General features: G+C 38.8%; 1 protein-coding gene and 2 long non-coding RNA genes across 3 annotated transcripts; 2 read left to right on the forward strand and 1 right to left on the reverse strand.

Annotated features, from left to right (window-relative positions):
* The first annotated feature begins 12,221 nt into the window (after positions 1-12,221).
* Positions 12,222-15,399, forward strand: LOC120737536 (mucin-2-like). The gene is made up of 4 exons (XM_040038308.1): positions 12,222-12,493; positions 12,595-12,631; positions 12,833-12,880; positions 13,193-15,399. The coding sequence occupies exons 1-4, from the start codon at positions 12,431-12,433 to the stop codon at positions 15,397-15,399; spliced, it is 2,355 nt and encodes a 784-aa protein (XP_039894242.1). The 5' UTR covers positions 12,222-12,430.
* A 74-nt stretch (positions 15,400-15,473) lies between these two features.
* LOC120737506 lies at positions 15,474-18,132 on the forward strand. The gene is made up of 4 exons (XR_005696752.1): positions 15,474-15,677; positions 16,034-16,122; positions 16,244-16,328; positions 16,659-18,132. It is a non-coding gene; the product is annotated as an uncharacterized LOC120737506 (long non-coding RNA).
* LOC120737507 lies at positions 16,395-21,938 on the reverse strand. Its single transcript, XR_005696753.1, has 4 exons — positions 21,842-21,938; positions 20,173-20,177; positions 17,280-17,287; positions 16,395-16,404 (listed from the first exon to the last, which is right to left on the reverse strand). It is a non-coding gene; the product is annotated as an uncharacterized LOC120737507 (long non-coding RNA).
* Between the last annotated feature and the right edge of the window lie 1,050 nt (positions 21,939-22,988).

Here is a 22,988-nt window from a genome sequence, read left to right on the forward strand (position 1 = left end):
GTGCCAAACGATCCTTAGCGAGGAGGACGAGAAAGCCGCCTCTAACCACAGGCGAGTTTCCTTTTATGAGCCTCTCCTTATTCCTGGTTGGTCCATTCAAAGCCTCCTTCCTCCAGTTAGCTTTAGATTCACAAATGGGCAACAGGCTGCAGTCTTCGTACCCAGGGAAATGAGAGGGAAGAAAACAGACAGCCTGGAGACACATTACAAACACATTTTCTCTTTTTTGTAAAACATCATCCAAATCTCCACAACAGATTTTAATGTGTAAAAACTAATGCAAATTATGAATCTGTGCACTTAAGTTACATGTTACAAACACAGTTTCAAAACATATAAGCTTCAGTTGTGAATGGTACAGTAAGCCATGTTTACAATGACAGTTAACTGTTTTTGAAAAGTCTTCCTGAATCCATGAAATGATTTCCATGATAGAATTTTTCCTGTTTTTAATCCAGTGCCGCCTGAGGGCCCAAAGATCCTACGCATCCAATACTGGGTTTTAGCCTTGTCCATTGCGCACAGAGATTTCTCTGAATCCTTTCCAATCCAATCCTAATACCACACACACACACACACACACACACACACACACACACACACACACACAAATACCCAAGCTTTCAGGTTGAAAAAGAAAGACCAAAATATGTTTTAAGTTGTACGTTTTACCTCATTCCACAGTTCCTATGGCAGAGAAAGGTTGACCCCTTGTTATTATGTTCGGTCTCTAGAATATGGAGCAGCTGGTCAGCAGACCAGTGACATTGAAGCAACATACTGCATAAAGCGCATTGATGCCCTTTGTGATCTGGACAGGTGTTCAACCCATTAAGGGATTTAAAAACATACAATAATATCTTGAAATCAATCCTAAAACACATAGGAAGCCAAGGAATGTCTTCAGTTTTGTTCTTAATAAAAATAAAAGTTTTAAAAAATTACTATCCAGGTTTTGATGTTACTAAAACATTCTAATAAAGCTTTTAATGTTTTATAAAATGTTTAGTATAAATTATAAACCTCATTATATTTTCTGTTACTGGAGGGGGGTTGCTTCACATGGAATTATATCTATGAAAACACCTCAGTCTATGCACTAAAGATGTCCTATAATCTTTTTCATGACTTTTTTCTTAACAGCAAAAATCCTTTTTATTTTGAATTACGTGGCATGTTTTGACAAAAACATACTGTTGCAGCAGTCTGTTTCACATGCTGTAAATAAATGGTTTATAAGCAATAGAAGAACACACCCCAATAAGACGTGCTTGACTAATTGTTTTTACGACATAATTACATCCATATATATGCAGCTCAGTGTGGCAGTGTTTGTCAGTTGGTGAATTTTACCCCAGAGACAGGAGATCACTTCGTAAATAAGGTAAGATTAAATTATGTCTTTCTACTCTCAAATTCTCATGTTGTATATGTAAAAATTAAAAGACTAAATGATTTTTACATGTTCTCTGATTCTCTGACAGAACAAAATGTTTTAAATGCTTTTTGTTGTTGTTGTTTTTCCTGTTTGTTGAGCAGAGGGTATATATTTCTTCCTGTTGATTATTGTAGAAAAGTGTAAATTCCAGCCTTTAATTTTCAAATGTCTGCCTTCACAATGAGAGCTTATGTCAGGGCTCTGTGTGCAGGCGGATGGAGAGGAGGATCCAAATGCGAGACTCCGAGACTGAATTGAAACTTAGAACCTTAGCTTTATTGCTGGTGATAAATGAAAACATGAACTGAACAATGACACTGAGAACTGAACACACAGGCATAATTCTAAGGGTACGACGCGACACTGAGCACAGGAAAACACAGGGCTAATATACACAGGGTGGTAATCAGGGAATGGGCAACAGGAGAGGAGACACAGCTGGGAGAAATTGGACTAACGAGACAGGGGGAGCAAAGCTGCACACACTAACATAAGACAGACTTTCACAATAAAACAGGAAATCAGACACAAAGACGCAGACTAAAGAAACACGGGCAGAACTAAAAATAAACCAGAATAAGCTGGAACATAGAACATCATCATCATCATCACAAGCACTAAGAGAATAAGAAAACAATCCAACACACCAAAGTAACACCAAATGCAGATTCATCATAAAACCCAACAAAGCACCAGAGAAACATAAAGAACAATCCATCATTCAAAAATAAATCAAAACATAACAACTCAAAATACTGGGTCAAACTGACCCAGAACCGTGACAGCTTAAGAGAAGCAAGAAAGACTTCAGTCAGGTAGCACATTTTAAGCCCCTGTGCCCTTTATGTGAACAGGCAGCAACATGTTTCTCATTACACTATAAATTTTACAACAATTATACATGAAAATATATAATGTATAGTAATGTAATTTGCAGGGCAAAATACTAATACAGATATTGGTCTTCTCTCTCCTCCAGCAGGTTCACAAAGCTGGTTAAGATCACCACGTCATGGAGAACATCACAGATGTGATCAGCAAATCGCCCTATGGCCCAAAATTGGCAATTGGCCCAAAAAATTGGGGTGTTGTGGTAAACACTAACTTGGCTGCAGGAATTCTCCTGTCCACCTCTCTGCTGGGCCTGGTTACCTACATCGGTGCCTTCTGGTTCCAACGAGGTGCCCTAAGCCTCCTTAAAAATAGCTTCATCATGTCCTTTTCATGTGAGCACATGAACCTCAGAGGTGCTCAGAACACCCACATCTCTCTTTTCGTTCTGATTTTCATCGATGTTCTAAATGTCATCGGAGCAATGACCTTCGGAAGTCAAATGGCTGCAGCTACCTGTCCTGGAAACTCATGTGTGTACACCGAATACCTGTGGATGTTTTCAAGACGGTATTTAGTGATGATACATCTCCTGACTGCCCTCATATCACTCCTATACCTGTATCGCCCACACCTGGGAGCCACACTACGCTGTGTTTTCTCTGTGGTTTCTTTACTGATTTGTGTTTTACACTACAGTTCTGTGCTCTACACCATTGAGGCAGATTACCTACTAGAAATCCTGATCTGTGGATTGGCTGTGGCCATTGTTTCAACAGCTATTTTAAGCTTTGCTGCCACAGGGGGAAAAATAGTAAAGATAGGCATCACAGTTATCTCAATGGTCACGTTCTTTGCTGTCTACTTCCCCAGTTTTGTTCTTAAGTACCTAGCATACAGCAGGCCCACCTCTGGGCAGCCAGGAGCTGACTATAATACAATTTCTGTAAATGTTTATTATTTCACAAATTTTAACGTCTTTCTCGATGGACTCCTGTGTTGCTTAATCCTGAAATTTTCTGATGGAGAAAAAGAAGATGAACTACAGCAACTGGAACTACAACAACCATGGCGGCAGCAGCAGCCACGACCACTTCAACATGGTTTAGACTATCCAAGGGTTCATGTTAATACAAATGCAGTTAACCCTTATAACAGGCAAAGCTGGAATTAAGTCTCTGCATCATGAAGGTTGACGTGATTTATCATCAATAATAAGCATGACCTGATCACAGTTCTGACCTTTGATATTTGTCTTTCAGTCGTTTAGAACTGTGGACATTTTTTTAAAAAATGATTTGATTTTGATGAATGAAAATGGGATTTGCTACAGGTTGATTTGTAACAGTTTTTAGTAGATGGTTGTACTTCCTAAAACTGCATGTAATTAGGATGAAATCAAAGATGAAGATCAGCATCACATTGTCACTGTGATATAAATCATAACCAGTATAAAACATTGAGTATAAAAAGAGCAAGAAGAAATATGTAAACATCTCTATATTCACATAGTGGTCTATAAATTAAATGGATGTTGTGAGAAATATCAGTGATTATGTACACATTGTAATATAAATAATATTGTAAATAATATCACATGAAACTATTTAATGACAATTTTTAAACTTTTTTTTCATTTCACTTCATTTTAAATTATATTTTAAAACTATTATACAAATCTCCGCAACAGATTTTAACTCAACTTTAATAAATAATGTTCTTTTCTGCCCTGATTGATTTTAGACCGTTTTTGATTATCCACACAAAGCTGACACCTCAAGCATTTGACTCCTTCATAGAGAATAGTAAATCACGAGTTCGGTAGCATTACAGTTACATAGAAATACTTTTATCTGACACGTGCTCTTGTCCTTGGATGTTTAACGATTTTCCCCTTTATTTCACCCTGGAAGTGAGAAAAAAACGTACGAATAAGCCTCTGTAGCCAGAGTGAACAAGCCAAAGCTCTTTCAACTGGTTCATCTAAACTTTACAATTTTACCTTTTACAATAACTTATTAATTGCTTTTAAATATCTTATCTTTTATTTAGTGTTTATTAAGTAAACAATAACCAAAACTACTTTTGTCAGAAGCTTTTTCAGTATCATTTCTGCTTCCTTCAGCACAGGCTGTAAACAGTTTTGAGAACATCTCAGGAGATAGCTTGAGATAGCTTGTCATACAGTTTACAGGAATGGTCTGGAAGCTTTTTACTGCATACTGGGACAAGGACACATGCAGGCAGCACCTGGGGATCATTTACTACTTACGTAACATCATTAGAAATTTGACAAGTGCTTAATCTTTATTGTATGATATGATTGTGATTGTATACGGAGTCATTTATGATATACAACAAGACAGGATTGCATAAAACTATAGTCATCTTTAGACTTTAGACCGTAGCTTTGTGAGAACAAGCAGCCCTTTCACCTTAATGCTAACACTAACAATTCTGCTGTGGTGTAAATTTGCTCTTGGTTTGCAGGTGTATTGTTTACTATGCTCACTCGCTAAATTTAGTGTCCAGGAGTGAGAACTGCAAAAAGACACTTGATTTAAATGCCTGTTTGGGACATTTTATGTTTGTGGATGCTATAGAAGGGATGCAATTTATAGAACAATATTGTAATCATTAAACTTATACAGTACTCTTGTTTCACAGGTCAATTATGCATTCAAGACGAAGAAAACTTTTGGTCATGCTAAATCTTGGACTTTATAAGAGATGTTCCTTTTACTTCCAGAATATTGTACCATTCATTAATAGTGAAGTGCAGATATTAACAGGCCTCTCTGAAAATGAGTGAAGTTCTAGCGTGTCCTTCTGTGCTGACAGAATAATGGAAGAAAATGGAAGAAGATAAACACTGGCCACGCTTTTGTGTGTACAGTGGTCCCTCCTTTATCGCGGGAGTTATGTTCTAAAAATAACCCACGATAGGTGAAGCAAGTAGCCAGCTTTATTTTTTACAATTATTATAAATGTTTTAAGACTGTAAAACCACTCACTACACACTTTATACACTTTTCTCAGACAAGCATGAACATTTTCACACTTTTCTCTCTTGTTTAAACTCTCTCAAAGTCCAAACCTTCCTAGAAAAATAAGTCCAGTATTATAGAATGAAACCAAAGACCAAACCCTGTTTTCAGATCCAGAACATGGGAGTAGAGCAGCTGCAAGAGAATTCGACATTAATAAATCAATCGTATGACAGTAGAGAAAGCAAGAAGAATGACTTGAGTAACGTTTGACTTTGACTGTTTTGTTTCGGTGAGCTTTATGGTCCGAAGAACACGGTAACTTCTACCTTCCTTTAGCATTTCCAGAAGTCCAACTTTTTGTGCGATAGTTAGCATCTTCCTCTGCCTTTTGCGTGCTACCGCAGGTGTCTTTGATGGTGCAAACAAAACGTTTTGTCGACATTGTTGTGTTTGTTGGGGAGAAAACTTACAAGTGCAGCACTTCAGAGTCACACAGCCAGCGATCGAAGATTTATGTAAATTTGACAAGCTGAACACATTCTGTACTGTACAGGAGACACAGCAAGGAGGAGATTGATTGATGGTCTACAGCCAGTCAGGATGCAGAACACAATGCGCTGTAAAAAAGAAACCATGAAAAATTGCATTTAAAAAACCTGCGAAACAGCAAGGCCGCGAAAGATGATCTGCGTTATAATGAGGGACCACTCTATTTTAGGAACTATGACTCCATTAATCACCTTCCTCATTAATCACACCATGTTTTGAATGCTGCTGGAATACACAGCCCTTTGCGCTGTGTATAACATTGCAAACATACACAGTGTCAGATTAGTTTGCAGACTATGGCTTACGTTAGCAGCTAGCAGCAGTAGCCTTGTTTACTTCCACACTAGCATCTTCAATCCAGTGCCAGTATAGTGCTACATTGCTTTGGTTGCTTGGTCATATTTCAGTTTATTCTCATGCAGCCAACATACAGCAGCATATTTTTTTTACAAAGCACTGTAGAAGTAGGTGTAGAAAATGGGGTGTAGAATAACAGTTTATTGATGATGAAGCAACAAACTAGGCCAGAGGCTGCATTTTGGGGAATGTGCCATTTTAGTGGTTGGTGGCAGCTCCCAGGCCTGGCAGACCCTGAAACAAATGTAAGAAGGCACCAGAGCAGAGGCGGAGCCAGACATTTGAAACACCCGGGGCTTAGCCCTAAAGGGTAGTATGCATGTGGGATTTTTTTTTTTTGTGTGTGTGTGTGTGTGTGTGTGGGGGGGGGGGGGGGGGGGGTAGAAATGACTGAAAGATTAATTGGCTCTGTTTTGAGTTTTGTTCAAAAAAGAATGACTTCATATATGAAAAAATATATATCACATATGCAGGACACCTTAAACTAGTTTTTTAATTAAGCAGCAAGGCAGAACAAAGTCGGGGCTGTATCAAGACACGAGGACTAAACCCCAATTCAACCAGACCCAGAACTGATCCAGAATTAAAACAGGACTACAACAGTTCAAAATCAGGACTACTTGAGGACTTAACCAAGACAGAACCAGAATCAGAACTAGATGATAGTAGCACTAAAAATCATCATAGACCTGCACTACACTTATTTTTTAATTCTACCAAAGTACAATATTTAGATTGAGAAAAGTTTATATAATTATTTAGCCTTGTTGTGCAAACAAGCCTGCATAACTTAATAAATACAGAATTTGAAAAATAACAAACCTAAAAAGAAACACTAGGTACGAGATACATGAGGACCTATGATATGGTGATACTTTTGGTAAACGACCATTTGACTAACATGTGTGTCTCACCTGCTCTTGTTCCATCTCTGTTCTGTCCTCATTCTCCATCTCCCTCTCTGTTCCTCTCTGTTCGTCTCTGTGCTGACAATCATCAAATATACAGTTGAAACCAGATATTTATGTACTCTTCAGATCAAAACACAAACACTTTTTTAATTGTAACATCAAATCAGACTAAATGTTTATTTTTTCAGATTGATAAATATAAAAAACATATTTGTTAACTTTAAGAGTAAAGAGAGAAACTATCTGTATTTCTTAATTGCAAATGGCACCAAATTGTATTCAGAATTGAGCCACACTTATGGAGCTCCACAGTTCTTTTCCTGGTGTTTTGGTTGATGTCTCTTTGATTTTCTCGGCTTTTCATTTCGCCATTTGTTGATTCACTCGAAGAGCAAGTAAAGTAATATGGGTCAACTGATCAGTTTGATATCAATCTTTCGTGATTCACAGTCATATTTACATTATTTGTACAGTACGAATGATTTGCTTTGGTACCTGGTCAAACTTCAGTTCTCCTCTGTCTGCCTGGCTCCATTTCTCCAACGGCGCACTCGTAGGCAGCAGCTGCCCCGCTTAGTGCCTGAGCTCGGATCATACCAATATTAGGGGGGATTTACGCACAGTCGTGAATTCCCACAGTGTGCACTATGTGCTTCGAATATTGTGTGTAGTTTTTTGCTTTATACAGTTGTCAGCCAGGCATGTAACTAAGAAAAAATTACACTCCAAAAGACCCCGGGCTTCTGAAAAAACAACCCCGGCTTAAGCCCAGCAAGCCACCCCCCCGCTCCGCCACTGGATTTACCACAGAGACTGTTGTGATAAATTTACATTTTATGTGTGGGTTGTTGAAATTTGTAAGTTTGAAAGTTGCAACTGATGGACCGTGGTTTATTTAACAATTTATGTGATTTTAGTACACTGAGGAGGAAAGACAAAACATGAACAGATATGTTTTCCTGTTTTTTAATTTTTTTGAAATTAAATATTTTTCTACTTAATAAACTTGGAGACTTGCAGTTCCCTCCTGTAAAGATAATACATGTTTAATTGTCAAATGGTGTTTTAGGTAGGTGATCATTTTTAATTCTATGTTTACCTGACAGCCTGGACAAATGTGCTGTGTGAAGGATGTAAATCAAATCAGATCTTAACTGCTTACATTTAAGGAGCCTGGTCATATTTAATTGTAATATGAATCAATGATTTTCTGATTGCTGATTCCAAGAGAGTCTTTGTGGAAATCCTGTTTGGCTTTTTGTCATTTTAATTCTCTTTTCCGTTTTCCAGAACAGTTCTCCACAGTCACTGTCCACATGGGTTGGTGGGACCAAGCAGCAATCTGCTAATGTGTGGACTCTGACCAGCAACATCCAGCAAAACCTAGGCAGCGTTTTCTATCTCCCAGCTGGAGTTTTTTGTCTGTAACTGGAGAGTCAGATTTTTGTTGAGGCTGGAGGAAAAGCCTCACACTTGCAGAGGTAAGTCGGTTTGCAGAGATCCCTCCCACCCTGGCTTTTATGTGGCAGATTTCTTATCTGAAACAGTAATATTTCACTGACTGCTGCTTATACCACTTAAGCCGTGGGAACACTGAAATTGAATAAACACACTGTAAGGTAAAACCTCTAAAGAACAATTGTTGTTGTCGGCTTTCATTTCGCCTTTTATTCACTGAGAGCCGTTATGGTCAGTGATCATTTGTATCATCTCTGATTCACAATACATTATTTGACAGCGAATGATGCTTGGTACCTGGTCAAACTCAGTTCACCTCTTCTGCCGCTCCGTTTCTCTAACAGCGCACTCGCAGGCAGCAGCTGCCCCGCTAGTGCCCGAGCTCGGATCAACCAATATTAGGGGGATTTACGCACAGTCGTAAATTACCACAGTGTGCACTATGTGCTTCGAATATGTTGTGTATTTGTGTTTTATAAGTTTTCACCAGGGCATCGAACTATGAAAAATTACACTCCAAAAGACCCCGGGCTTCTGAGAAAACAACCCGGGCTTAAGCCCAGTAAGCCACCCCCCGCTCCGCCACTGCACCAGAGTAAAAGGGTACAGATGGGCTATGCATAAATGTGTGGTGCACGTAGGCATTTATAGATGTATGACTGACAAGGGAGTGTTTTGGGTGTGACCCAGCTCTAAAACTTCAGATAACTTATCTCCAGGTGACTTGTCATGCACAGCCAATCAGGTTCCCTGTAAATAAATAAATAAATAAATACATAAATAAATAAATAGATTTGTCTTTTTTTGCAAACATTTTTGTTATTTATGTGAACTCTGTTTCACTTGGCCAGAATGAAATTACAAGAGAAAGAAAAAGACTGATTTAAATAATTAATAATTTAAATAATTAAAAGTGTTTTTGTTTCCTTCAAAGCACGAGACAGGACAATCATGAGATAAGTTTCACTACTTAAGAAATCAGCTATGGTTACACATCTTTGTTTCTATTTCTTCATGCATACAGTACAACAAACCTTGAATGAAAACTAATACTACCTCAGAGCAATAACCACAGTCACTAGCCATATAAATTGAAGTATGTGCTTCATGGAAGGACACACCTTTGGCTGGACTTTGCTGCTCAAATGGCTATTGTCATGTTGATGTCCTTGAATTTAATGTGATTCTGATTAACCCTCTCAGGCTCAAATTAAACTTTTTGTTGCTAATGCACAACCAAGTCCTGCAGTGGTACTTCTGAATAAAAAAAACTCATAAAATATGTATGTGGGGTAATCAGGTTGTTAGTTTTTAACTGTTGCAAATCGGCAACGCCTGCCTCGAGAGGGTTAATATAACTTCTTCAGTTTTACTTTTACTCTTTTTTACATACAATGTATGGATTAATTAAAGTAATATACACATTTATTTAATGAACATTAAATGAATGTGCTCTTTTTTATGTATCAAGAAAACAGGGATACGCAGTGGTAGGGGAGGTACATGTGACAAGCTGCTTCCCTGGCCTTTTCAAAACAAGCACACGGTTTTGAATAGACCTGCCACAGAAAGCAGGCAGTAAGCAAATGTCCTGATTGTGCAGTGCTGTGGTGAGCTGCAAACCAAATATACAGAAATGTCCCTTTTACTAACCCATATACAAGTCCAACACATGTGAAATGGTTTGCAAATTGCATAAACACAGAAAAAATATTGAATGTTTAAAATGAGAAAAAACCACCAGTCAAATTTTTTTTTTGAATTTGATGGGGAAGGGTGTGAAATATCGGCAGACCAGTTCAGCACAATACTATGAAGCCATGCTGCTGTACTAGATCCTTATTTGTTGAAATATACAATGTTTTTCCTGAGAGAAGTCATCTGAATGGAAGCATAGGTTGCTCTAAAACCTATATATACCTATCAGCATTGGTGCTGCCTTTCCAGATATGCAATGTGGAAATCATAGGCACTAATGTACCATTACAGATACAGACTTTAAGTCTTGGGAGCCGCCTCCCTTGCACTCAGCACTATATGGCATTTTTATATTGCACTGAACTAACTGACTAAGAGGTTCTGCAATATTTATTTTTCAGTTTCCAAGATACAAGAGCCGACCGGACTCATTAGTTTCCCTTTCATTTATTCCTCCAATTTGCATGACAGCTACTGAATGTGTATGATTTCTTTTTGTTCCCATACAAACAATGAAATCTGGAATGAGAGCCAATATTACATCAGTGCAATAACTACTGCCAATCATTTCAAACAGCCAATAAACTTTCATTAATAATTGATATACCTTTATTAGTCCCACAAGGGGAAATTTCATAAGGCTGCCGACCTATTGCACGCAATGGTGGCGCCATCTTACCCTCCGACCATACATACATTACACAAAACATCACATGGGGAAGACAGGTCAGAGAGGTATAACAATGGAAAATGCACCACATGAGGAAAGATAAGGAGAAAAAAAATAACTCCCCCCAGACTGAGCTCCAACAGGGAGATCAGTTTGAGAACAGAAAAAAACATCTCTGCACAAAGCACATGAAAAAACTCTTAATACACCAAAGAAACACATGACAAGCAACAGGGGTGGGTAAAGGGTGAGAGACAGCCGATTTAGACAGTACATCCGGGCCTGTAGCCTGTGCGCTGGTCTCCTTGATCCACCATCAGCATCGGAAGGGAATAAGCGTCGAAGGTGTTTGGAAAGGGAGGGGGGATGAGTGTGTGCATATCAGTGTATATGTATGTGTGTGCGTGTCCAGAGTTCAGCTGAGACAGTGTCCTTCGCCCTGCTAGGCTAAGTAAACAGTCTTCCAGCCAACCCAGGTGGCCTTGCATGGAATGGGAAGGAACAGACTAAACACAGTCGTTATCAGGGTGTTTTTGTTCGGCTCCAGCCTTGAGACCGCAGCTGGCGCTGAAAGCGTATCCACATGAAGTGATGGTGCTTTTTACTTTAGTGCGAACAGCTCATATGAATTTCAAAGCAGTTCTACAGTCCAACACTGGTCTCTCAATCTCCTGTTGGAGAGCCGCGAGCTTCGCCATACTTGCGTTCTGTGATGCTGTCATTTTTTGTGCTCAAGGAGCCGATTCTGAGAACTCACGGCAGTGTGCCTCCCCGAGATGTCATCCAATTTGCGCCCAGAGATGTTATTCCGGGCTAGCCCTTCCGAGATGTATCCAGCCTGCAGTCAGAGATCTTATTCTGAGTATTCACAGCAGCCGTAGCCTTTCCAAGATCTTATCCGTGCTGCACTCATTGAGCCCATTTTGAGAAACTCATGCCTCTCCCATCAATAAAAGCAAACCATTACAACCACTAAAACATCTTTGACCTTTGTTTCTGTGTGGCTCTCTTCCCTTTAGCTTCTCTTAGTGCTCTGTGAGTGTAACACTAAAAAGCCATAATCTGTGCCAGAAGGAAAGATAAATGTAATATATTTATTGTTGCTCTACTTCTTTCTACTCTTGTCAAATATACAGTACATATGGTGGTCAGGATGATATAAAAAAATTTCTTAATGAAAATTGCAAACAAACAAGAAGCTGACCTGGTGCGGATTCGTTTTTAAACAAACAAAGTTTTGAATGATCCTGCAATGCTAAGAAAACTTAACCTAGACTAAGCAAATGCCTTGACCATAGATCATTCAAATTGCGGTGAGTTGCAAACCAAATATATCTGAATATCTGAGACGTCTCTTTTACTCACACATGCAGACGTACATGTGTTTTCAAGCGTGACAAAGTGCCCTGCTAACATTCATCTCTAGGAATTTGCTCACTTTGCCACGGTTCATAGACGTGATGTTTTGGCTCAGTGCACAATCAAAAAACACAACTCCAAGCTATGGACTATTTATTATACAAAGTTAATGGAGAAGGGGAAGGAGATACACTGGTACAATTTTGTCATAGTGAGGAAACAAAGCCAAGAGGTAAGACTACACTCAGAGAAATACATTATACATTATGTATTTATAAATGGAGATTTTTTTAAAAAAAAACAAAACATTTTATTCGGGGTGTTGAATTGCAGATCATGGAGGGAAGACTAATGAAACTGCTCATCTTTGGTTTGTACTCTTTTCTTATATTTCTAGTTGAGAAATAGTACATATATACAGTATATATGTTTTGGTTTGCTTATGTTTTATTGTAGGTTCTACCTTACAATATAAAGTGCCCTTAGGTGACTGATCTTGTGATTTGGTGCTTTATAAATAAAATTGAACTGAATTGTTTGGGATGAATGTTGATCTCCTTTGTTTTTACAGGAGTTTTTCTTTTTTCTTTCTTCAATGTGCAGATAACACAGCTGACAGGTAAGAAAATATGAATTTACATCTCTCTAGTATAACTGACTGTCAGAAATAAGAACATGGTGATAGCAGCAGGGGTGTACTGCAATAACTAATAATAACAATAATAATGATGACAGCAACTAAATAACTCAACACTAAATCATCCATGTGCCTAAAAGATGTCTTTAATGGAAACTGTCTTTACTGTGACCATTTTTCATGTTTTATCATACAACCTATTTTTTTTTATATATAAATATAGTTTTATACTTATATTTTTTTTTAAATTTTTTTTTCTAATTTTCTCCTTAAATCTGTCATCCTGTTTTTCAGACTCTGCATGGCCAAACTTCTTTAATATAGCTACAACTACAACAGATACTACCATTGCTACTCCTGTTGCTACAACTACAACTCCAACAGATACCACCATTGCTACTCCTGTTGCTACAACTACAACTACAACAGATACCACCATTGCTACTCCTATTGCTACAACTACAACTACAACAGATACCACCATTGCTACTCCTATTGCTACAACTACAACTACAACAGATACTACCATTGCTACTCCTCTTATTACATCTCCAACAGATACTACCATTGCTACTCCTGTTGCTACAACTACAACTCCAACAGATACTACCATTGCTACTCCTGTTGCTACAACTACAACTCCAACAGATACTACCATTGCTACTCCTATTGCTACAACTACAACTCCAACAGATACTACCATTGCTACTCCTATTGCTACAACTACAACAGATACTACCATAGCTACTCCTGTTGCTACAACTCCAACAGATACTACCATTGCTACTCCTATTGCTACAACTACAACTCCAACAGATACTACCATTGCTACTCCTATTGCTACAACTACAACAGATACTACCATTGCTACTCCTGTTGCTACAACTACAACAGATACTACCATAGCTACTCCTGTTGCTACAACTACAACAGATAGTACCATTGCTACTCCTATTGCTACAACTCCAACTCCAACAGATACTACCATTGCTACTCCTGTTGCTACAACTACAACTCCAACAGATACTACCATTGCTACTCCTGTTGCTACAACTACAACTCCAACAGATACCACCATTGCTACTCCTGTTGCTACAACTACAACAGATACTACCATTGCTACTCCTGTTGCTACAACTACAACAGATACTACCATTGCTACTCCTGTTGCTACAACTACAACTCCAACAGATACTACCATTGCTACTCCTGTTGCTACAACTACAACTCCAACAGATACTACCATTGCTACTCCTGTTGCTACAACTACAACAGATACTACCATTGCTACTCCTGTTGCTACAACTACAACTCCAACAGATACTACCATTGCTACTCCTGTTGCTACAACTACAACTCCAACAGATACTACCATTGCTACTCCTGTTGCTACAACTACAACTCCAACAGATACTACCATTGCTACTCCTATTGCTACAACTCCAACAGATACCACCATTGCTACTCCTATTGCTACAACTACAACTCCAACAGATAGTACCATTGCTACTCCTGTTGCTACAACTACAACAGATATTACCATTGCTACTCCTATTGCTACAAATACAACTCCAACAGATAGTACCATTGCTACTCCTGTTGCTACAACTACAACTCCAACAGATAGTACCATTGCTACTCCTGTTGCTACAACTACAACTCCAACAGATACCACCATTGCTACTCCTATTGCTACAACTCCAACAGATACCACCATTGCTACTCCTATTGCTACAACTCCAACAGATACTACCATTGCTACTCCTGTTGCTACAACTACAACTCCAACAGATACTACCATTGCTACTCCTATTGCTACAACTACAACTCCAACAGATACTACCATTGCTACTCCTATTGCTACAACTACAACTACAATTGATACTACCATTGCTACTCCTGTTGCTACAACTACAACTCCAACAGATACTACCATTGCTACTCCTGTTGCTACAACTACAACTCCAACAGATACTACCATTGCTACTCCTATTGCTACAACTACAACTACAACAGATACTACCATTGCTACTCCTCTTGCTACAACTACAACTATAATTGATACTACCATTGCTACTCCTGTTGCTACAACTACAACTCCAACAGATACTACCATTGCTACTCCTGTTGCTACAACTACAACTCCAACAGATACTACCATTGCTACTCCTGTTGCTACAACTACAACAGATACACAACCTGTTGCTACTCACGATAGTACCATGCTACAACTACAAACAACACTACATTGCTACTCTTGCACAACACAACTACAACATGCTACATTCCTGTTTTGCTACAACTACAACTCCAACAGATACCACCATTGCTACTCCTATTGCTACAACTACAACTACAACAGATACTACCATTGCTACTCCTCTTATTACAACTCCAACTACAACAGATACTACCATTGCTACTCCTGTTGCTACAACTACAACTACAACAGATACCACCATTGCTACTCCTATTGCTACAACTACAACTCCAACAGATAATACCATTGCTACTCCTGTTGCTACAACTACAACTCCAACAGATACACCCCGGGCTACTCTGTTGGCTACAACTCCAACAGATACTACAATTGCTACTCCTGTTGCTACAACTACAACTACAACAGATACTACCATTGCTACTCCTGTTGCTACAACTACAACTCCAACAGATACCACCATTGCTACTCCTATTGCTACAACTACAACTACAACAGATACTACCATTGCTACTCCTCTTACTACAACTCCACCAACTGACATCAGACTTCCTATGAAAGGTACAATCTGTTGTAATTTACATAGCTTGATAGAATGAAAGAAATTAGAACAGAGTAGCCTCTATCGTCATCGTTTCCAGGGGTGGCAGAAGGCAGCCAATGATTTTCTTGGGCAGTGTTAATACCCTCTGCGTAGCTTTCCTGTTCTCAGTTGTGGCGCCTGCTTCCCAAACACCTGGGCAGCAGGAGAGTACACTCTCCACTGAGGAGCGGTAGCAGGCCAGAAGCAGCTTCTGGTCTTATATAAGTCTTATTCTTATCAAGTCCATCAATACATTTCATTTCTGTTTGATACAAAACTGAAGAATTTTTTTTAAGATGAAAATAATTATTATTATTTCATTTGCCATTTCCAGATGTGCAGAAGAGGACTGTAGTGAGGCTGAGAATGAAAAGCAGTGCTGATCTGACAGATCCAAACATCAGGGATCAAGGGCTGCAGCAGGTACAGGAAACAGATGTGTTTGCTCTGCTTTTAAACACCTCTATTCCATTTTCTTATCAGCTCTCAGCAACTCAAGCAACAAATGACACCATTTTCTTTTTTTTATATGTTGTGTATTCAGCTGGAGGCCTCTCTTCAAAGTCAGGTCTCTGGTGTTGTTAGTCTGTGTTGGAGGCACATCAGCTGTTAAAAGCAACAAAAGGAAGGTACGGATCCTAAATAACATATTTACACCATGTCATAAGTGACCCATATATGGTTATGTTTTATTTTATCCATATGCTAAATAAAGAAGTTTTCTGTAAGTAGAAGAAGCAAAATTTCATGGCATGTTTTATGTTTTGATTAATTCAGCGTCTAATCTAAATTGAGCTACAGATCTGTTTAGAATTCACTAATATCCTATCTGATATTAACAAGTGGTGGATAATCCTTGAGGCCAGGATGAGGGACTTTTGTAGGTTTTACAGCACCTGTTTTCAGAGAAAAAACATAAATAATTTTATAATATCAGGTTCACCAATCTTGTTTTCCAGCGGCAGATACGTGTGTGGAGGACAGCGATTTACTCTAAAAGAGGACTGCAGAGAAGATCTGACATCAGGAGCAGGAAAGCTATGATGATGTTTGCAAACCTTTAGCTTGCATTCTTAATTATTTTGAGTGGATTTAGATACAAATGTTTAATTACTACAGTGGCTATATTTTATGTTTTACTTTGATTGATTTGCTGTTTCTCTAAACTGTTAATGCAATACTATAACCAGAAATTAAAAGTTTTTTTGGAAGATTTTAGTGTTGATATTTATGTTTATGAAAGTTATATGTCACTTCATTTGACTTTCACAGACTTTCCCACAGGAACCAGTCACCACACCAGCACAACAAACCTGCAGTTCAGTGATATGAGATGCAGATGAGTTGTGACTTAAAAGACTTGTGCAAGAACCATAGACTGAATTTAAATAAGAACACTGCATCAGCATGAATATAAATGAAAAGCAAAGCAAATGACGTGTTTTACACCTGCATGCTTTCACATGTCCAGAATTTCAAACTGAGTAGGAAAAAGTACATTTCAAGGATGAAGTTTAAGGATCAAGTTGAGACATAATTCCTTTATGATGTATTACTTGTGTGCAACTTTACCCTTATACAACCTGGCCTTGAGGGGTGTATAGATGACTCAATAACCGAAAAAAAACAAGCCCAAATCAGTAAGCTTTCACCACCTTCTTTGACAGTTAGATGTTAAGTTCAATGTCACTGGGATTTGAACTAATTCCTGATTTTTAGTAGCTGCACCTATGTCATGAATTTAAAAATACCCATTCTCAAGTTATCGTGTTTACATAATTTTCCGAAAACTTTGTGCTTGACTTTTACTTCAAGGTCACTAGGTTTCAAACTCGTCAGAAACGTTTCGTACATGCACCTATGATATCAGTTTGAAAATCGGATGCGGCATCATTTTCAAGTTATCATGTTCAGAAACCTGGGTGTCCACGCTACCAGCCACCACATCCACCTGCATGGCCGGGTGACGACAAAACCCCGTCAGCCTTTTACAGCTGAGGGGTAAAAACCTTTCACAAGAAAGAAAAATGGATGCAAAGATTTCATTCTGCATTTAAACTGATACATATTACAGATTCTGTTCTATGGGGTTATAATGAATTCAGTCTACAATAGACTGAAAGGGATTCATTTGTACATTTGTCATCTCGCTTCCACTTAACATTAAACTCACCACTGTACTTATTAATCTCATGGACTGTTGGCTTTTCTCACATCTGACTGAAACCTGAATTCTTCTCACAGTCTGTGATGCATGTATTGATGATCCTAACAACAAAAATGAAGTAGAAAATATTATGGAGCCTGATCTGGGCTGTTGCATGATTTTGGCTTAGAAATAAATTAATATTGTGTCATACTGAAATATAATTAACTTGTAGGTTTTTGTGACAGTAATAATCGTTGTACAGAAGTGAAAAACAGACTATTAAGATTTTCTACACCAGCATTACATTCTTCACCACTAGATGGAGACAGTCACCAGTGTGTGTGTGTGTGTGTGTGTGTGCAGTCCTTTTTACATGTATGAAAATGGTGTGCGTGGTTAAACAGGTGTGGTTAAACACGAGCTTCTACTTTATACTGGTTTCAAGATCTCAACTTGACTTTGCAGGGCAACAACATGGGAAAGAAAGACAAAATAACAAAACACTTCTGACAATCAAGTAATCTTGCAATAAATCTAAATATGAAATGTTTGCATTTGCAAATAAGGACCTGGATGTAAATAAAACCATTTTCTTAAGCTTGACCAGCCTCTTGGTGAATGTTAAATCAGGAGATGAAGTTAAATTCAGCATGAGCCTCTAGTTTAAGAAGGGTTCATAAACTCAGTGTGGTCTTTAACAACACAATAGAAACACTTTTGAGAGCCACGTAATCTTAAGCATTTTCAAATTTGCATTTGAAAATAAGGACTTACATGTAAATAAGTTCATTTTCTTATGCTTGATCATTCTCTTATTTAAAGTTAAAACAGGAGATTAAAGTAAATTCAACTACATTCCATTTTATTTCTATAGTGTCAAATCACAGCAGCACTGCAGTATCGGCCTCAATGCATCTAATGGACCCTTCAATAATAGAGAGAAAACCCCAACAAACAAACAACCTCCTATGAGCAAGCACTTCACGACAGTAGGAAGGAAAAAGTCCCTTTTAACAGGAAGAAGCCTCAGGCAGAAGCAGGCAGGAGAAGCGACTGGTTGGGGTGAGGGGAGGGAGTAAGGCCAAAAGGCACACAGTGCAAGAGAATAACAATGATTAAATGCAGAGTGTTGTATAAACACATATAGAGTGAGAAAATGTCAGTGAAGAAGAAACAATCATGCACATCATGGGAAGGTCTAACGCAGCTTAATTAAGTGAGGTTAGCTGATCCAGCTCAAACGATATGCATTGAAAAAATGTTTTAAACCAAATCTTAAAACTGAAGAGGATGTCTGTTTCCCAAATCTAAACTGGGAACTGGTTTTGTCTCCCATTCTACCTTTAAATACCCCAGAACCACAAGTAATCCTGCAGTCTGAAAGCAAAGTGCTCCACTGGGTTGATATGGTACTATGAGGGGTTGATGATACACTATATCGCCAAAAGGCTTCACTCACCCATGCAAATCCTTTTATTTAGGTGTCCGAGTCACTTCTATAGCCACAGGTGTTTAAAATGAAGCCCTTGTTTCAGAATGGCTCGTTCTCAGGAGCTCAGTGGATTCCAGTGTGGTAGTTGTCAAATTTAGTCCCTGATAAATATTCAAAAGTATATATTTATATACCACCAACACCCACCTAAAGCTGCTTTATATTTTAAGGTAAAACCCCTGTAGTTAGTAGTATTAAAATAAAGTGGAAGCAATTAGGAATGACAACAACTCGGCCAGGGAGTGGTAACCAAATTCCTTTAACTCTTCTCCGTAATTGCTTTGCATTGCGTACAAATACATTGACCTTCAGTTCCACAGAAGGATTCACAATTAAAACACCGCAGATGTATGGCACCATATCAGGTACTTTTATAACTGTGATTATAAATCATAAATATTGACAGCTCATTAAACGAATATTAATAAAAATGAAGTATCTGGTTTTGTTTTAAATAGTTACACTGTAGTGTAGCTTTTTTTACACGACATAAAAGATGCTGTTTTGTGTTGTGCTGTGTTCAGACTGTTTATTCTATATTTTGAAGCCATGGATAATAAAACTGTTGTGCAGGTAAATCCAATTTTGGATATACATGCAGTTGCAAATATATACACACACTCACTCAAAATCTTTTAATAAGTGTTGCTCAGTGTTCTATGTAAATACCTTTTAACATGACAAGACAAAGGTCTAACTCCTCATTAGTTGTTATGATTGACTACTATCGGTAGTTTCTTGTTGCCATTTTTCCCATAAAAAAGGTTAGTTTGACAGCAATTTTGGACTGACCAATACTCAGAACACTGGGAATGCTCTCTTTAACTCTTACTGTTTCTCCTTGTCCTGGTGCTCATGGGGTCTGGTCCTCTGTGATTCTCAGGAGTCGGGTCTGGCCAGGGCTGGACTGGGACAAAAAATCGGCCCGGGCATTTTGACTAGAGACCGGCCCACCAGGTATTATAGGAAAAACCATAAAGCCTTTGAATGAAAACAAACGCTGTTGTCACAGTGATGTACACTGTCTTGTTGGTATATATGCATCAGTCTAATAAACTTAAACCTACACCATCCTCCCTATTCTGGTATTCTAAACAGTACCCGAAAGTAGACTGCTTGGTCGAGTTAACCTCCTGATCTATCTACAACACATGATGAAAACCTGAAATTAAGACAGAGAAGACTAGAGGTGAGACATGATCATTACTGATTACTGATGACAGATTTAGATATATTTTCATAAACCATTCATTTGCCACATCAATAAACAGCATGGCAGGGCAAAATATTTTTTCTAACATGGCAACCTTTAAAAAGTGAAAGGAGATAGAAAGACAGGTGAGAAAGAATAAAACTTAATTGACTTTTTGATGGCATTTTACACACAGTACTGGTACAGTATCTAGAAAATGTGGGAAAATACTGGCATCATATACAGTACTTAGTTACTTCTGAAGATATTATGATGGGATCCTAAAAAAAATTACTATGTACAATAATGGATTCCTATACATTTTACATCAGATGAAAACGTTTGTTGTAAGATTCAGATAATTATTTGTTAAAAGCGAAACATTTTAAATGAAAATAAGAAAGTATTTCTTTGTGCCCCTCTTTCCCTGTTAATACCCTACCTGGGCTCCTGGCAAAACTTTGCTAGACCCGCCCCTGCACAGTTACCAGCTGTCAGCTACTTAGAAAAGGATCCTGGTGTTATTTGTCTCTCAGAAACAGTTCATAACTTCCCTTCAACTCATTCATGTCACCTAAAAGGTGAACCTGTTTCTCCATCACCTGTTCAGCTCTGATGATTCAGTAAGGACATCTCCTGGTTTCATCTTCATGTTTCCCTCTCACCAGATAACCAAACCGACATAATGACCAGCAGGTTTACAGCTGTGGCTCCAGCAAACATCAGCTGATACTAGAAATTAATATTAAATAAATTCTAACAACAGCTGATCACGCTTAAACGTGCTGCTGTTGTTTAGCGCAACATCCGCTGGTTTCCTCTTTCTGGCGCAAAGTGGGCGATAAACAAACAAGAGAGAAAAGCCGATCAGCTGATCATTGATCAGTTTCATGATTGAAGTAGAAACAGGAGAGGCAGGGGGAGAGAATGAGAGAAGAAGAGGCAGCTGTGCAGCAAAGACACAGAATAAATCCAGCTTTGTGTCTTTTTCGTTGTAGCTGAAGTCCGGGACAAACTGTTCCTTTTCACCTCAATAAGAAACGCGTAATATTTTCTCGGAATGCAGGACGATTCCGTTTTTTACAGGAAGGTTGGCAACTCTACTAACTAACCTTATTAATAAAATAAGATAAGTTCAACATCAATAATATCATAGCACCCGCCCAGCAGTATATAAACTCCGTCATGCTAGCTAGTATGCAGTACGAGTTATTGTAACTGACTATAAGAAGTCAGCATAACGAAAATAAACTCCACCTAAACTTGGTTTATATCTGACCCAGATAGACTGCAGGTCATAACTTCTTACCTGAAGTTCAGTTCACCACCTCAGGTCTCTGCTCCTCCTGCCTTTCCGTCATCCACCTGCCAGCGTGTTGCACCTGCTGGCCTCCGCCACTTGCTAAATTGACTGAATCTGCTGAAGCTCCGCAATAGCCACCACCAAACAACTGAGTTATTTTTACACATCTCCTAGCATCTGGCCAATCCACCACCTTTCAGTGTTTATACCGTTAAGGAAAAAAATGGAAAAAAAACCAAACAAAAAACCCATCGGCCCATAAAAACGAAAAATCACCATCGGCCCACTGGGCAAATGCCCGGTATGCCCGATGGCCAGCCCAGCTATGGGTCTGGCCTGTGTACCTCTCTGGGTGGTTTCATGAGGGATAGCATGCTGTTGTATGGTGGATGCTGGGGTGGCTGTATGGGGGCTCACCAAACCAACAAGCTGGAGTCAGAAACGTATTTTTTTGTGGTCATTATATCAAGGGATTGTAACCCTAATCCTGTTAACATAAATATACTTGGAAAGACCATAAACTTTAGTCTTTGGAACTTAGAACTGCATTTAGAAACAGCCATCAAAATCTAAATCTATTTCTTCTCAAAACATATTTAGTTTTCTGTTGAATGGCTTGATGGTGCAGTGGTTAGCACTGTCACAGGGTTTGAATCAGTTGACTGTGGCTTTCCTGCGTTGAGTTTGCATGTTCCCCCAGTGCCATAGACATGCACGTTAGGCTGCAGGGGTGAACGTGAGTGTGATGAGCTGGAGATCTGCATGTTGTCCTTTGTCAGCTTGGATAGGCTCCAACCCACCACCGGCAAAGTGGACGAGGAAAAGAAAGTTATTTTAGTGGAATAACAGTTATTAGTGTAAATTGGAAAATTTTTGTTGATCCAAGTAGGTTATTTAGCATTAGCTAATTTAGTGTGCCCTTCACATGCTTTGGATTTTAATCTTGGCAATCATGCTGAATGCTTCTGACACCCTTTAACGAGAAGTCTGGGCTCGGGAGAACCCGAATGCCCTGGAGGGACTTTCCCTGCCGGATACACAATGGACGGGTGGCAGAGGATCGTGTGCCTGGCAGGACTGTCGATCGAGGACGTTGAAGATATCTACCTATTCGGAACCATGATAACAGGGTTCTTGCTGATCGGAGCTGGCT

This window comes from Simochromis diagramma, unplaced genomic scaffold (assembly GCF_900408965.1).
Source record: "Simochromis diagramma unplaced genomic scaffold, fSimDia1.1 OVJJ01000413.1, whole genome shotgun sequence".
Classification (NCBI taxonomy): domain Eukaryota; kingdom Metazoa; phylum Chordata; class Actinopteri; order Cichliformes; family Cichlidae; genus Simochromis; species Simochromis diagramma.